The sequence below is a fragment of the Cydia splendana genome, chromosome Z (assembly GCF_910591565.1).
Source record: "Cydia splendana chromosome Z, ilCydSple1.2, whole genome shotgun sequence".
In the NCBI taxonomy this organism is placed as follows: domain Eukaryota; kingdom Metazoa; phylum Arthropoda; class Insecta; order Lepidoptera; family Tortricidae; genus Cydia; species Cydia splendana.
In genome coordinates, this window is record NC_085987.1 from 15,355,325 (window position 1) to 15,370,117 (window position 14,793).

Genomic DNA, 14,793 nt, shown 5'->3' on the forward strand with positions numbered 1-14,793 from the left:
ATGCCGAATGGATCTGTCCTTCGATGTCAAAAAATTACAATATGGCGGACGAAGGTTTGAAATGTCACCGTATAAGAATTGTTCGCAAAAAATATAGTTTTTGTTCGCAAGTGTGATGTTGTATGTAACTACGGGGGTAAGAATATTGCAAACTCGTCTTTAATTCACTCTAACCTGCAGCTGTCGTGAATCTAAAGACCTCGTTTGCAATATTTCACTTGCACAATGTGACTTTTATTAGTTATTTGTACAACAAGAGATCAAAGTTTGATATTTCTTCGAGTGCTTATTTTGAGTCCCGTGCAAGCGAAAGATTCTATAATAGATTCACGAGCGTAGCGAGTGAATCTAATTTAGAATCTTGAGCGTAGTAAGGGATTCAAAAGCGCACGAGATGTAAATAACTTTGATCTCGTGTAGTACACAAAATTTTTCACCCTAAGCAGTGAGAACATACCTAGAGGGACAGAGATAATAGAACCCAAGTATATCGAACTTGTATTAGACCCCGCATGTTGATATGACTATAAAGGTCACTTGAATGTCATTTTGTCTCACTCAGTGAGCAAAATCGCATTTTGCTCACTGAGTGAGTCACAATCAGTGAGCAAAATGCGATTTTGCTCACTGAGTGAGACAAAATGACCCAGAGAGCAAAATCGCATTTTGCTCACTGTTTTTAAGAAGCAAAGTACCCTTGTTCGAGCTGCTGAGGTGAAAAAACTATTGTTTAACAAGGGAGCTAAGGTGGAGTTAAGTTGTTACTTTACTTACTCCTCATGCTAATATTTAGACCTGAGCAAGCGAAAGATTCAAAGAGAGAAATCTTGAGCGATGCGAGGGTTTTAAGTCTCACGAGTGAACCAGAAGAAACTTTGCTGCTGAGCGAAACAAATTTTTCACCTCACCACACATCATGTAGAATTTTTTCACCTGCTTCAGTCTCAATATTACTAGGAGAGGTAACAAACGACAAGTCTGCTCCCTTGTTAAACAATCAAATTAACCATTATTATGACGACATGCTCTCCAGCGGTTGCTGGAGGTTGCTGAGGAGGCTGGGCTTCCACATTGCGTTTTGACATTTTTTATTATATGAGAATTTAGTACCTACATAATTGGTACTGAATTTATACTTACTTGAAAAAATGTGTAGGTACCTCTATAGTTTGGGAGTACAAGCCAAATGTTGTTACTACTATGTGTATGTGATATGATATATCTCATAATATCTCCTGTTGAGATACCATTGAGATCATTTTTTCTTTGCGAAGTGAATGAGTACGCAATTTATATTGTTACAATAATTTTGTACCTTTCATGAGCATTATTTCCATATAACTGTTACTTATGCTTTTTTCGGGCATTGGTACCGCGAATACAACCAATTTAAACCAATGCCGAGAGTTGGCTTTATTTGCAAGATTCCTGGCAATTACGAGGTATGAATGAAACTAGATTAAAATTACTTATTATTATACCTTTAAACGAGCAATTCTTGTATATATATTTATTTATTTATATACATATATATTTCGGGGATCTCGGATACGGCTCTAACGATTTCTATGAAATTTGCTATATGGGGGTTTTCGGGGGCGAAAAATCTTATCTCTGGGAAAACGCGCATTTTTAGTTTTTATGTTTTCCGAGCAAAGCTCGTCGGTCTCCCAGATATTTTGGGAATTAAATCATGAGTACAAAATATTCCAGTCTTTTGATTGCTGGAAAAGTTGGAGCTGTTGTATTCAGTAGTAGTAGAGCATCTCTCCAGCAACCCTCTTGTACTCCCAAACTCCCATTCAGTACCAATTGTGTACTAATCCTCATATAATAACAAATGCCAAAACGCAACGTGGGGTTGCTGGAGAACATGACGTATATTATGTCTTATCAGCTTGGAACTAGTTCGGATGCCACTGACTTATCACTTTGGTGCCTTCAACATACCGTTGCTTATATGCCTGAGTTGTATTTGGGTGTTAATGTGGTGTCTTATGATAGCCGAACGCGTTAAACATCGTAGGGTAAGTTCGATAGTCCTTGCTATTACTTAATAACCAACTTCCTAAACCAGAGGACAACAACAACTTGCATATTCATGTACCTAACTTCTATTTTATGTAGTAGGTTGTACGATTATGTTAAGGATTATTATATAAATTCAGAAGAAGAAGCGCATTTTTTACGTTATCAAAAAACAACTTCGGTATATAAAGAAATTACAGTAGGTACCTACCTATGTTGGTTCATAATATTAGTGTTAGGATACCTGTAGGTATATCAAACAAAGCTGCACCATAAGGGTTCCTTTTGTACCTTTTTGGTACGGAACCCTAATAATCCCCTGAATCCCTAACTTAATATTTCAGTTAGTGTGGAACAACTTGTATCACTGGATTGTGGCTGTGCCGTGGATCTGGGTGACGTGTCTAGCTGTATTTGCCTCAATGACCGTGTCGTCACCGAAGAGAGTGATAAAGCAAATTTTCAAACTCGGCAAAATTGATATTTTCTCGGTTCGTATTGTTGGAACTTACTGTATACTTACCTATTGTAAGTATTTCCTACTGACGTCGTAAGTACTGACGAATCATTTATTTCAGGGTCTGGCGGACGCCTTTCTAGTATCACTCTATATTCACTCCGCTGGCACGGGCACGGAAATCATTCATGGCAAAGGGCTAAACCACTATGGTATATAATTGTATAATATAACCATTTATCAACATCATCTTGGTAGTTTTTAGGTCATATTGTGCAATTTTATGTTTCTCCTGATATTGTACGATATCTGTTTAGTGTAGATTAGATTAGATTAGATATATTTATTTCTTAAAGAAAAAGACACAGTATTTTACACAAAAGATAAAACAAAGGCTTTCACTAAAAGATCACTAAAAGATGTAGGTACCTACCTAATAAAGTAAAAAAAAACATCAGTCATCAGGTCATCACTACTCAGCACAGCCAGTCTAATACGTTCCACTACTTACTGGGCTTCAAATATAGAAATAGAACGAGTACCTAGAATGATGATGTAATTAATCAGTAATCAGGTGTGGACATAACAGTTAGTTTGTACTGTGAGTGGTGAGTGCTGATTTAGACTCCCAAGGAAGCGAAATGTTCTAATTTAGAACCTTGAACATAGCGAGGGAATGGAAGGCACGAGTTGCAAAAAAACTTGGGTTTCGTGTATAATAGGTATAAGTACTACGTACTTCATCACCTTTGCAGTGAGGACATAAATATTAACGTCCATCTAAAAATACAATATGAAAGGAACGCTCCCCTAAATCACTACACCTTATAAAACAAAGTCCCTCGCCGCGTCTGTCTGTTTGTGTGTTTGTATGTTCGCGATAAACTCAAAAACTACTGAACGGATTTTCATGCGGTTTTCACCTAATAATAGAGTGATTCTTCAGGAAGGTTTAGGTGTATAATTAGTTAACCCGTGCGAAGCCGGGGCCAGTCGCTAGTTCATTTATAAACTACGCAATGTGAGTGGAACATTACGTTTAAGGTTTTACAGTTAAAAATTGTTTGTTAGCGTCGGGTCACATCGACCCGCTTCTGAACGCTGACAACGTGTGGCACTCGGGGATGGTGCTGGCGCTGGCGGTGCTGCACGCCGCCGCGGCCACCGTCTGCGCGGTCGGCGACGTCTCGCACCTCGACGTGGCCAGCGTTTACAATACACGAGAGAGTAATTTGTACACTTGTATACTTATATCTAAGTATTCTGTTAAACCTATGTGGGCAGGCGTGGCTCACTCCGCGATTTCGTCGCTTTGCTACAGGTAGCTAAAAGTACATCCGTTCCACACCAATTTTGGTGGCTAGCCATAAGCCGCGCGTGGCGCTGTAGCCACCTAGCGGCCATATCTGTCCTGATAGTAACAGAAGCGTTTTGTTAGAGGGTGAGTCTTCTGTACCTAGTACTATTATTTATTCTGTGCTGTAGGTAAATAAGTGTTTGGGTTGCGGGGTCCTAACGGGTGGTGTAGATCAGAATAACACTAGTATCGTAGAATACTGTATATTGCGTGGTGTGATGGGGTTATGACACTTATGATATACCTACCAAACACGCAAAGATGACTTTTATCGTTACTTAACCATTCAAGAGGCGGTCAACCCGTGAATGGTCGGATCGAAAAGCAGTAAACTGGCGGCCCACTACTGACGGGTCGATGCGAAAACCAGTAAACTGTCGGTCACCAGTGACAGATTAAAGAGGTGTTGCCGTATTTAGTTCGTGAAATTGAAAGCATTTAAGTATAGTTACGCTCTTCTAACTCCCAAAATTAGGTAGCGTGTTAGAGAAGGATAACATACCTTAAGAAACACAAAAACACTTGGTATAAAATCATGTTGGTGAGGACCATTCATTCGGAAGCGACCGCCTAGTCCGAGTTCAGTCATGATTTTTAAGAGGTTATTTTGTAAAATAAATAGTATGTTAGGTCCCTTTTAATGATTTAGTATTAAAAACAAAAGTCGTGCTTTGATAATTAAATAGCAATTATCCTCCTCCTCCCCCTAATAGCATTTTCTTGTAGGGATTTGGTTGGGCCTTTGTTTACGTATTAGTTGGGCAACCGTTATATTTGGGCGTACGATTTGCTGGAGGGCCCTCGACAAAGGCCCTCCCGAAGATTCCCAACAGAGGGCCATAAGAGTAATTTTTTCGTTGGGCCTATTTAAATAAATCATACAATTATTCAACGGTGGTGGTTTTGGTTGGGCCGTGGTTGGGCCTATACACATTTGTTTGATGGTTGGTTAATTGTTACATTTGGCCGTATGGCTTGCTGTAGGGCCAACTGCAAAAAAATAAATAAAGGCAATTTTTTCGTCGTGCTTCTGTTTGCAAATTCAACAATTACCCAACGGCAAGTCAGGTAGGTCGGTAGGTAGTCGTGCAACAGGTTGAAGGCCCAACACAGCTTGTCCCACAAAGGGCCAACATTGTAACTTTAACGTTGGGCCTTGTGGATTCTTACAATACTACCGTAGGTAAATAGTTGTGTAATTTATAGTGGGCCTACAGTCTAATTATGTAATGGGCCTTTGTTTACGAGTCCTACAGTTACCCTACGTTAGGTAAGTGGTTGTGTAATACGACGTTGGGCCTTTGCTGATAAATATTACAATTACACTACGGTAGGCATTGGTTGTATACCCACATGAAGGCCCTAGGCAGCAGTTGTTGTTAATCTTCTCTGTATCGTTCCAATTTTAGTATATGTAGGTACTGCCGAAGCAAGTACACTTACTATACACTCCAATTTGTATATGATTCGGTTAAATTGTGTTCTAATGTATTAGACTAGACATAAAAATTCAAAATCGCTCTCCTTCTTGATTCGACTGGCAAATCATATTACTTTTTGGCAACCAGGTTTTTTAACCTAATTAGACCCCGCTGAATCCGAATTTGCCGGTTGCTCGATCGAAATCTTGACCGGAAGTGAGATATTTGACATTAAAGGTCCTTTTTTTTAGTTTTTCGTAAATAACTCTTAAACGGTGGCGCGTAGCAAAAAATGTTCTATTACATAAGTAATCTGCATAAAATTGCCTACAAGAAAGATTTAGTACAATTTTTCGCTAGAATCAATATTCAAAGAGATATTAACGCGGCAAATTTAATTATAATCACTTCTAAGGTCCCTTTTTCTAGTTTTTCGTAAATAACTCATAAACGGTGGCCAATATCAAAAAATGTTGTTAAACGATAATAATCTACACAACATTTTTAACAAAAAAGATTCAGTACACTTTTCGCAGGGATCAATATTTAAAAAGATAATAAAGAGGGAAAGTTCTAGTATAATAAATTCTAAGTTTTCTTGTTTTTATTTATCCATTAATAATTTGAAAAGTATGACTCATAGCAAAAAAAGTCCTATACAAAAATAATAAACATAAAATTTCCTACCAGAAACATGTCGAGCACTTTTCGCTAGGATCAATATTTAAAAAGACAAAGCAGCGGGTAAGTTATAAATCATCAATTTTAAAGTCCCTGTTTAGTTTTTTGTAAATAACTCGTAAACGGTGTCCCATAGCAAAATATCTTTTTAAGAATAAATTATCTACATAAAATTTCCTCCAAAAATATCTGGAACACTTTTCTCTGGGATCAATATTTGAAACGATATTAAAGAAAGAAAGTTCATTACAATCAATCAATTCACATGTCACTTTTTTTAGTTTTTAGGTTTCCGTACCTCAAAAGGAAAAAACCGGCCAAGCGCGAGTCGGACTCGCGTTGCAAGGGTTCCGTACATTGCCCAATATTTATTTTGCTATGAGCCTTATTTTACGAGTCATATACGAAAACCTAAAAATAGGGACCTGGAAATTTATTACAATTAACTTACCCCCTTTAATACCTCTTTAAATATTGGTCGTAGCGAAAAAGTGTACAGTACCTTTTTTGTTGACAATTTTATGTTTAATGTTTATGTATAATATTGTTTTGCAACGGGCCACCGTTTACGAGTTATTTACGAAAAACTAAAAAAAAAGTGACCTGTGAACTGATTGTAATTAACTTTCTTCCTTTAATATTGCTTTAAATATTGATCCTAGAGAAAAGTGTTCCAGATATTTTTTGGAGGAAATTTTATGTAGATAATTTATTCTTAAAAACATATTTTTCTATGGGACACCGTTTACGAGTTATTTACAAAAAACTAAACAGGGACTTTAAAATTGATTATTTATAACTTACCCGCTGCTTTGTCTTTTTAAATATTGATCCTAGCGAAAAGTGTTCTACATGTTTCTTGTAGGAAATTTTATGTTTATTGTTTATGTATAGGATTATTTTGCTATGAGTCATACTTTTCAAATTATTAACAAATAAATAAAAACAAGGAAACTTAGAATTTATTATACTAGAACTTTCCCTCTTTATTATCTTTTTAAATATTGATCCCTGCGATAAGTGTACTGAATCTTTTTTGTTAAAAATTTTGTGTAAATTATTTACGTTTAACAACATTTTTTAATATTGGCCACCGTTCATGAGTTATTTACGAAAAACTAAAAAAAAGGGACCTTAGAAGTGGTTATAATTAAATTTCCCGCGTTAATATCTCTTTGAATATTGATCCTAGCGAAAAATTGTACTGAATTTTTCTTGTAGGCAATTTTATGCAGATTACTTATGTAATAGAACATTTTTTGCTATGCGCCACCGTTTAAGAGTTATTTACGAAAAAGTAAAAAACGGACCTTTAATGTCAAATATCTCACTTCCGGTCAAGATTTCGATCAAGCAACCGGCAAATTCGGATTCAGCGGGGTCTAATTAGGTTAAAAAACCCGGTTGCCAAAAAGTAATATGATTTGCCAGCCGAAATCGATTTTATGAAAAATAAAACCAGTCTATATGGGAAAGACAAACTAATTATAGCCAGCCTTATATGAATATAGTATGATACCTTAGGGTATGGTGCTTTACGTACACTAGCGTTCCTTCCCCTCCCCCTGACGCAACCCCCCCTTTTTGCATGAAATATGTCCCGGTTCACAGTTTTTTACAATTTTTGAGGAAAGTATACATTTTAGGAAAAAAGTGTCAATGAAAGAAATAATCCTTAATAAATTCTTAATAAAAAAGGTTATATTCATTTTTTTTATATGATGCACCATATTCATGTATTAGCTTGTTAAAATTCGAAATAACATAGTTTTTACTTAGGATTCGAAACTCATTTATTATACACAATGTAACACGAGGAATCCAAATAATTTTAACAGCGTATTGCTGATCATATTTAGAGACAAAAATGTCCAATATTTTTTTTAAATCCGGCTAGTTTCAGAGTTAATACCAATTTAAAAAAAAAAACAAGTTTTTATTGTTACATAGTGCAAAACGCCTTTTTGATGGCGATTTTGCTACTATGGGACGTAGTCTAAATATCAATATTGATAGATGTCAAAAAGTGACAAGAAACACTTTGCAAAAGCTAAGTGTTACGAAAAAAAAAGTAAAAATCCATTTTAACTGACAAGTTTACCAATAACATTTACTTTTTATGTACAAACTAGACGGGCTCGCAGCTCCGCTCGCGTAAATGAAATAAAGAGTTCGTCTTATGTTTAGTTAAATACCGACATTATTATGTATTCAACGCTGCCATGGTTTAAAACTGTGATAGGGATTTCTTATTTGTAGCCGTTATTTGGATAACTCAATTCGCAAATTTGTCAAAAAATGATGTGATTTGTTATAAGGCAAGATTGTATTTTTTCATCTACACGTATTTATTTAAAACTTGTTTCAAGATAAAATTATTATTTGTTCTTATAAGCCTAGTTGCAAAAACGTTCATTAGATTAATTTTCGCCTTAAGACGAATATGGACGACCACCGCCCTTAAATCGCCTTTTCATACAAACATAGGTAGTCTAGTCCTCTTGGTCTTGCGATAGCTCTCGCCAGTCGCCATGGCCGAGATTGAGCAGGTCTTGAGCAACTACGTCGTTTCAGCGGTACCTAGGACGTCCACTCGGGCGTCTCCCATTTTGTTGTCCCAAGTACCTGCGCTCTCTTCACGGCACGATCCTCTCCCATTCTCTCTAAGTGTCCACCACTGAATTTAGCCGCTTTTGTCTCTCAATATTTCGCCACTATATCGGACCACATCCTTATTTCTATGGCAACAAAATTATATTACGATATTTGGCTGACTGCTGACTGTACATTTGCTTATTTTTATCAGGTCGCTCAATAATATCTGAACATGCACTTCAATCTAACTACATAACTTACTATCAACTTTGTATTTTTGGCCCATCTCAGCATTCTTAGCCCGTTCCCAGGACGAATGGCAATGTTTGCCGAAGCCGTGAAAGTCAATCTGAATAATATAACTCAAAAATAAATTTAAAACAACAAAATACAAATTGATAATAATAATATAGTAATTACTTTGATTGATAAGAATGATAAGTCATATATGACATAAATCACTCGTATGGGCTCTATAGACTAAGGTTGAGGTTGACAGCACTTTTTATTTTACTTCGTGTAAAAAAACTCAGAAATACCTATATACCAACATGACAAACATAATTTAGTTTACTTTAACTTACGGATTATTTGGTCTAATCTGTAGCACCGCCAAACGAAAGCAACCGAGAGTTGCCGAGAAATGGCCGATGTCGTAAAATGAAGATTGTTATGAAAATTTCTAAAATCTAAAATTTCTTTTCCTAAATTAAATACGCATCGGAAGCGATACTTTTTATGCTCTAGTTCTATTCCCATATGTAGATAATTGATTTGAACAGGTTTTTCTTATCATACGTGCGTCGTATTCGGGAAACGTCTCAAAAACTTTTTTAGAAATTTGTAAGGCGCCATCTCGCTCCTTCCCTCGTTTTTTATCCCGTTCTGGTTTTTCAATTATATATATATGATATATTCAAAAAAATTAAAAAAAAAAACAAACAAAAAATATTTTTTTTTGGCGAAATTGACCTAAAGTCATATTACGTTTTTTCCTTCTTTTGACCTCAGAAATAAAATCTTTCGCATTTCTTGAGAATACCTTGTATAATAAGTTAAAAAGTGTTATAAAATGAATATAACCTTTTTTTATTAAGAATTTAATAAGGGATTATTTCTTTCATTGACACTTTTTTCCTAAAATGTATACATGAGGTCAAAAGAAGGAAAAGATGTAATATGAGTTTAGGTCAATTTCACAAAAAACATTTCTTTATTTGTTTTTTTTTTCAATTTTTTGAATGTATTTGTACATAAAAAGTAAATGCTATTGTTAAACTTGTCACCCAAAATGGATTTTTACTTTTTTTTTCGTAAAACTTAGGTTTTGCAAAGTGTTACTTGTCACTTTTTGACATCTATCAATAAGGATATTTAGACTACGTCCCATAGTAGCAACATCGCCATCAAAAAGGCGTTTTGCACTATGTAACAATAAAAACTTGTTTTTTTTTTAAATTGGTATTAACTCTGTAACTAGCCGGATTTCAAAAAAAATTATAGGACATTTTTGTCTCTAAATATGATCAGCAATACGCTGTTAAAATTATTCGGATTCCTCGTGTTACATTGTGTATAATAAATGAGTTTCGAATCCTAAGTAAAAACTATGTTATTTCGAATTTTAACAAGCTAATACATGAATATGGTGCATCATATAAAAAAATGAATATGACCTTTTTTATTAAAAAATTATTAAGGATTATTTCTTTCATTGAAACTTTTTTCCTAAAATGTATACTTTCCTCAAAAAATGTAAAAAACCGTGAACCGGGACATATTTCATGCAAAAAGGGGGGGTTGCGTCAGGGGGAGGGGAAGGGACGCTAGTGTGCGTAAAGCACCATACCCTAAGCACAGATTAATAAATAGTTACTACGTAACCCTAAGGCAGCGGTCGGCAACCTTTTAGCAGAGAGTGAGAAGAGAGAAGAAACGGAGGTGACGCGGGCCGTATTTTGTTAATATTTATGACTTTATGAGACATGGTCGTTTGTCATTATTACATACAAAATAGCCAAGGCGGCACTCGAGCCGCAAGTGACAGTTTCACGAGCCGCATGCGGCCCGCGGGCCGCAGGTTGCCGACCGCTGCCCTAAGGTATCATACTACATTCATAAAAGGCTGGATATAATTAGTTTTTCAAAAAACACAATTTGACCGAATCATATATACTAACCGCACTTCGAAACTTCGTAAGCGAGATTTATGTTTTTTGAGATTTAAATTGAGAAAATGTTGGTAAAATACAATTTTTTAAATTAATATATAAATTTTATAGTTATAGCTATTAGATTTATAAGTTACTTTAAAAAAATATTATGATCATATATGGAATAATCGAGAAAATAACTATAACTTCGATGTTTGGAGACAGTAACGCCACCTAGTGACGCCACAAGCAAACTCAACTGGTAGCTATTTTGATGACGTCACGCAGCCCCTGGCCTCTGTTAAAATGCTCGTGTGATATTTATTTATTTGTTTATGGTGTTATACTCTGTCAAGCCATTTCCGCCATTAGAAAAGAGCGACAAATTTAAAAAATGTAGGCGTGAAGGGTTATCGTCCCATAGAAAATTTGAATTTCGCGACTTATTCTACTGACAAACTTGCTTGACCGGCTATAGTTATAAATGCGATATTTGCCCTCACTGGGCCAACGAATGATATCGTTGATTAGCCAACGTTACCAAAATACACAAAGGCCCATTGTTGGGCTTCAGTGCCACTGCCAGTGTTGGTAAATGCGATATATGTCCCCACTGGGCCAAAGAATATTATCGTTGTTTAGCCACCGGTACCAAAATACACACAGGCCCATTGTTGGGCATCAGTACCACAGCCAATGTTGGTTAATGCGATATTAGTGCTCACTGGGCCAACGAATGTTATCGTTGTTTAGTCACCGGTACCAAAATACACACAGGCCCATTGTTGGGCATCAGTACCACAGCCAATGTTGGTTAATGCAATATTTGTGCTCTCTGGGCCAACGAATGTTATGGTTGTAAAGCCACCGGTACCAAAATACACAAAGGCCCATTGATGGGCGTCAGTCCCACAGCCAATGTTGGTAAATGCGATATTTGTCCCCACTGGGCCAACAAATGTTATCGTTGTTTAACGAACGGTAGCAAAATACACAAAGGCCCATTGTTTGGCGTCACTGCCACAGCCAATGATGGTAAATGCGATATTTGTCATCATTGGGCCATCGGAGGGTATGGTTGATTAGCCAACGTTAACAAAATACACAAAGGCCCATTGTTGGGCATCAATGCTACAGCCAATGTTGGTAAATGCGATATTTGTCGTCATTGGGCCATCGGATGATATCGTTGATTAGCCAACGTTACCAAAATAAACAAAGGCCCATTGTTGGCCATCAGTGCCACAGCCAAAGTTGGTAAATGCGATATTTGTCATCATTGGGCCATCGGATGATATCGTTGATTAGCCAACGTTACCAAAATACACAAAGGCCCATTGTTGGGCATCAATGCTACAGCTAATGTTGGTAAACGCGATATTTGTCGTCATTGGGCCATCGGATGATATCGTTGATTAGCCAACGTTACCAAAATAAACAAAGGCCCGTTGTTGGGCATCAGTGCCACAGCCAATGTTGGTAAATGCGATATTTGTCATCATTGGGCCATCTGATGATATCGTTGATTAGCCAACGTTACCAAAATACACATAGGCCCAATGTTGGGCATCCGTGCCACAGCCAATGTTGGTAAATGCGGTATTTGTCACCATTGGGCCAACGAATGTTATAGTTGTTTAGCGAACGGTATAGCAAAATACACAAAGGCCCATTGTTGGGCATCACTGCCACAGCCGATGTTGGTAAATGCGATGGTGGGCCAATACAAATTTTAATGTTGGCTACGGAACGAAACTTATCCCAACGTTTTCCCTACCGTTGGCACCGTGGGCCCCAACGAAAATGCTACTAGGGCCAATCATAAATTTCTTTAATGGTGTTAGTCATTTTTAACAAGGAAACTGAAAAACTGTCATTCTTCCGGAGTTTGATTAGGTCTGGCCTAATATATAAACTTATAATAACGTAATGGCTATATTCAAATAGCCTATTTAACGGTGATCTTAACGATATGTGATATATATGTACTTTCAAACATAGAAAAGCTTATCGCGACGATTTTGTAAAATTCTCTTAATGTGCGCTGACCACCCATCGGGGCCCCGCCACGTAACTGCTTTTTCGCAAATCCACGGCGCCACTTGACTACTTTTCGCGTTTTCGCTGGCGCCACTTGAAGGGTTAAGCAGTAATATGATCACGCGCTATATTGCGGAATTTCATTTCATTAGAAGGTAGGATCATATAGAAGTGGTATACGCGTGCCTCCGTGAGGGACAAAACATATGCAATGCGACACTATGATTGGTCGAATTTATTTGTTGCCCACCATAATCCATATTAAAAGAACGGTGGGGAACAAAAAATATGTGAGACTGTGACAAGGACAAACAATAATAGCGCTTTCGCTGCTACTCCTACTGAAAGATACATAAGACTATCCCGTTCTGTCAGTTACCCCTACCACTCATGCCCAATCCAGTTTAATACTATACTTGGTCAAGCAGATCTTGTCAGTAGAAAAAGGCGGCAAATTTGAAAAATGTAGGCGCGAAGGGATAGCGTCTCATAGAAAATTTGAATTTCGCGCCTTTTTCTACTGACAAGATTTGCTTGACCATCTATAGATTCATGCATCATATACATGAGAATAACAGCGCCTTCTTGATAATGATCATATATTTCTGGTCGGGCTTTACCTACTTATTAAACACTTAAAACTAGGTAAGTAGGTCATATATAGATAGGGGACGCCCACTTTTTCCATATAAACGTAGGTAGTCACCATTTTCCTCCTCGGAGTATAGAAAATAATTTTACACAATTTATTGAATATTAACAATAGCTATGCATGCCCCTTGATTTCTTCGATTTATTTTTATTAGAGGAGTTCGGATCGAAATAAAAATTCCACAGTTTTTTAAAACTCCCAAAAGCTTAACAATTATTGAAAATATCGAAAATAATCAAACGAGTCATCAAATTGAGTAAAAATATTTTCTATAAAGTTAACATCCAGAGAGGAAAATGGGGACTACGTTTAGCCTACGCCTAGCTACGAACTGCTACGCCTAGCTACGAACTGCTACGCCTAGCTACGAACTGCTACGCCTAGCTACGAACTGCTACGCCTAGCTACGAACTGCTACGCCTAGCTACGAACTGCTACGTCCTAGCTTGAACTAATCGCCCGCTCTCCGCTTCGCACTAATACTTCTAGATAGCGGCAAATAATTTTGTTAGATAAGTATTAGGTACTTGCTTTAACCGGAAAATGAGAGCTAGAACGGTTCAAATATAACTCCCTAAATTGTATAATTCTGTATGTTCAAGGTATTATGTGGGTGATACCCATGTATTCGAAATGTACTGCGCATGGTAACTATTCCCATACAATGTAAGTAGTTTCCGTTAAAGTACCTAAATTAGATTTTTTTTATTTACGATTTTAACAATGTTAATTTTCAGGTCTACCATAATTTTTGGTGGTTTAACTTTTTCGTATATAGTGGTGGCCTATACGTTAATCAAGACGGCGTTACACACTATCTTTGAATATAAAGTAAAACTAGTGTAAGTCATATTTGAAGTTTAGTAGGTACTTACCTACCATATTTACACGCAACCCGTGCTATTTGATTGGAAATGTAATTATGTAGTTGAATTCGCTTGTAGGTTCGTGGAGCAACTGGTGGTGTTCGCTATGATCTGTTCTTGCTTCCTTCTTAGCCTGCCGTATGCCACTACCGTGAGTACATTTTTAATTTTAATAAGTACCTAATGTCGATGGCGGTCTCAAAAAAATAATGTATTGTAAGTAGGTACCTACATAGCAAGTAAATATGTAGGTAGGTGAATATGATGCAACAAGAACCTACTAAGTAGGCGAATAAATTGCTAGGCTTAAATGACACGGGCCGGTTACGTCGTATTTTTTCATCCTGAGGAGCCAAGTGAACGCGGAACAGGATGTGGATGTGGTAGCGGCCCAGGCGGATCTCCAAATTTTCCTTACCAACTGGCCGTAAGTAGCACTCGTGGATATCACACATCTGCATGTTTCCGCCACGACAAAAGATGAGGTGGAATATGTTAGTATGAAGACCCGTTACGAGCTGAGGGTGTTCCTGAGGGTGAGCT

At 37.0% G+C, this 14,793-nt stretch overlaps 1 protein-coding gene across 1 annotated transcript in view; it reads left to right on the plus strand.

The window, feature by feature from the left end:
- Window positions 1–14,793, plus strand: part of LOC134804593 (sodium- and chloride-dependent neutral and basic amino acid transporter B(0+)-like) — a 34,543-nt gene that overhangs the window by 17,913 nt on the left and 1,837 nt on the right. The window contains exons 8-14 of the mRNA XM_063777704.1: window positions 1,898–2,027; window positions 2,373–2,519; window positions 2,607–2,697; window positions 3,557–3,712; window positions 13,987–14,050; window positions 14,122–14,226; window positions 14,329–14,401. Coding sequence (XP_063633774.1) covers window positions 1,898–2,027; window positions 2,373–2,519; window positions 2,607–2,697; window positions 3,557–3,712; window positions 13,987–14,050; window positions 14,122–14,226; window positions 14,329–14,401 — 766 coding nt within the window. The remainder of the gene's footprint in view (window positions 1–1,897; window positions 2,028–2,372; window positions 2,520–2,606; window positions 2,698–3,556; window positions 3,713–13,986; window positions 14,051–14,121; window positions 14,227–14,328; window positions 14,402–14,793) is intronic.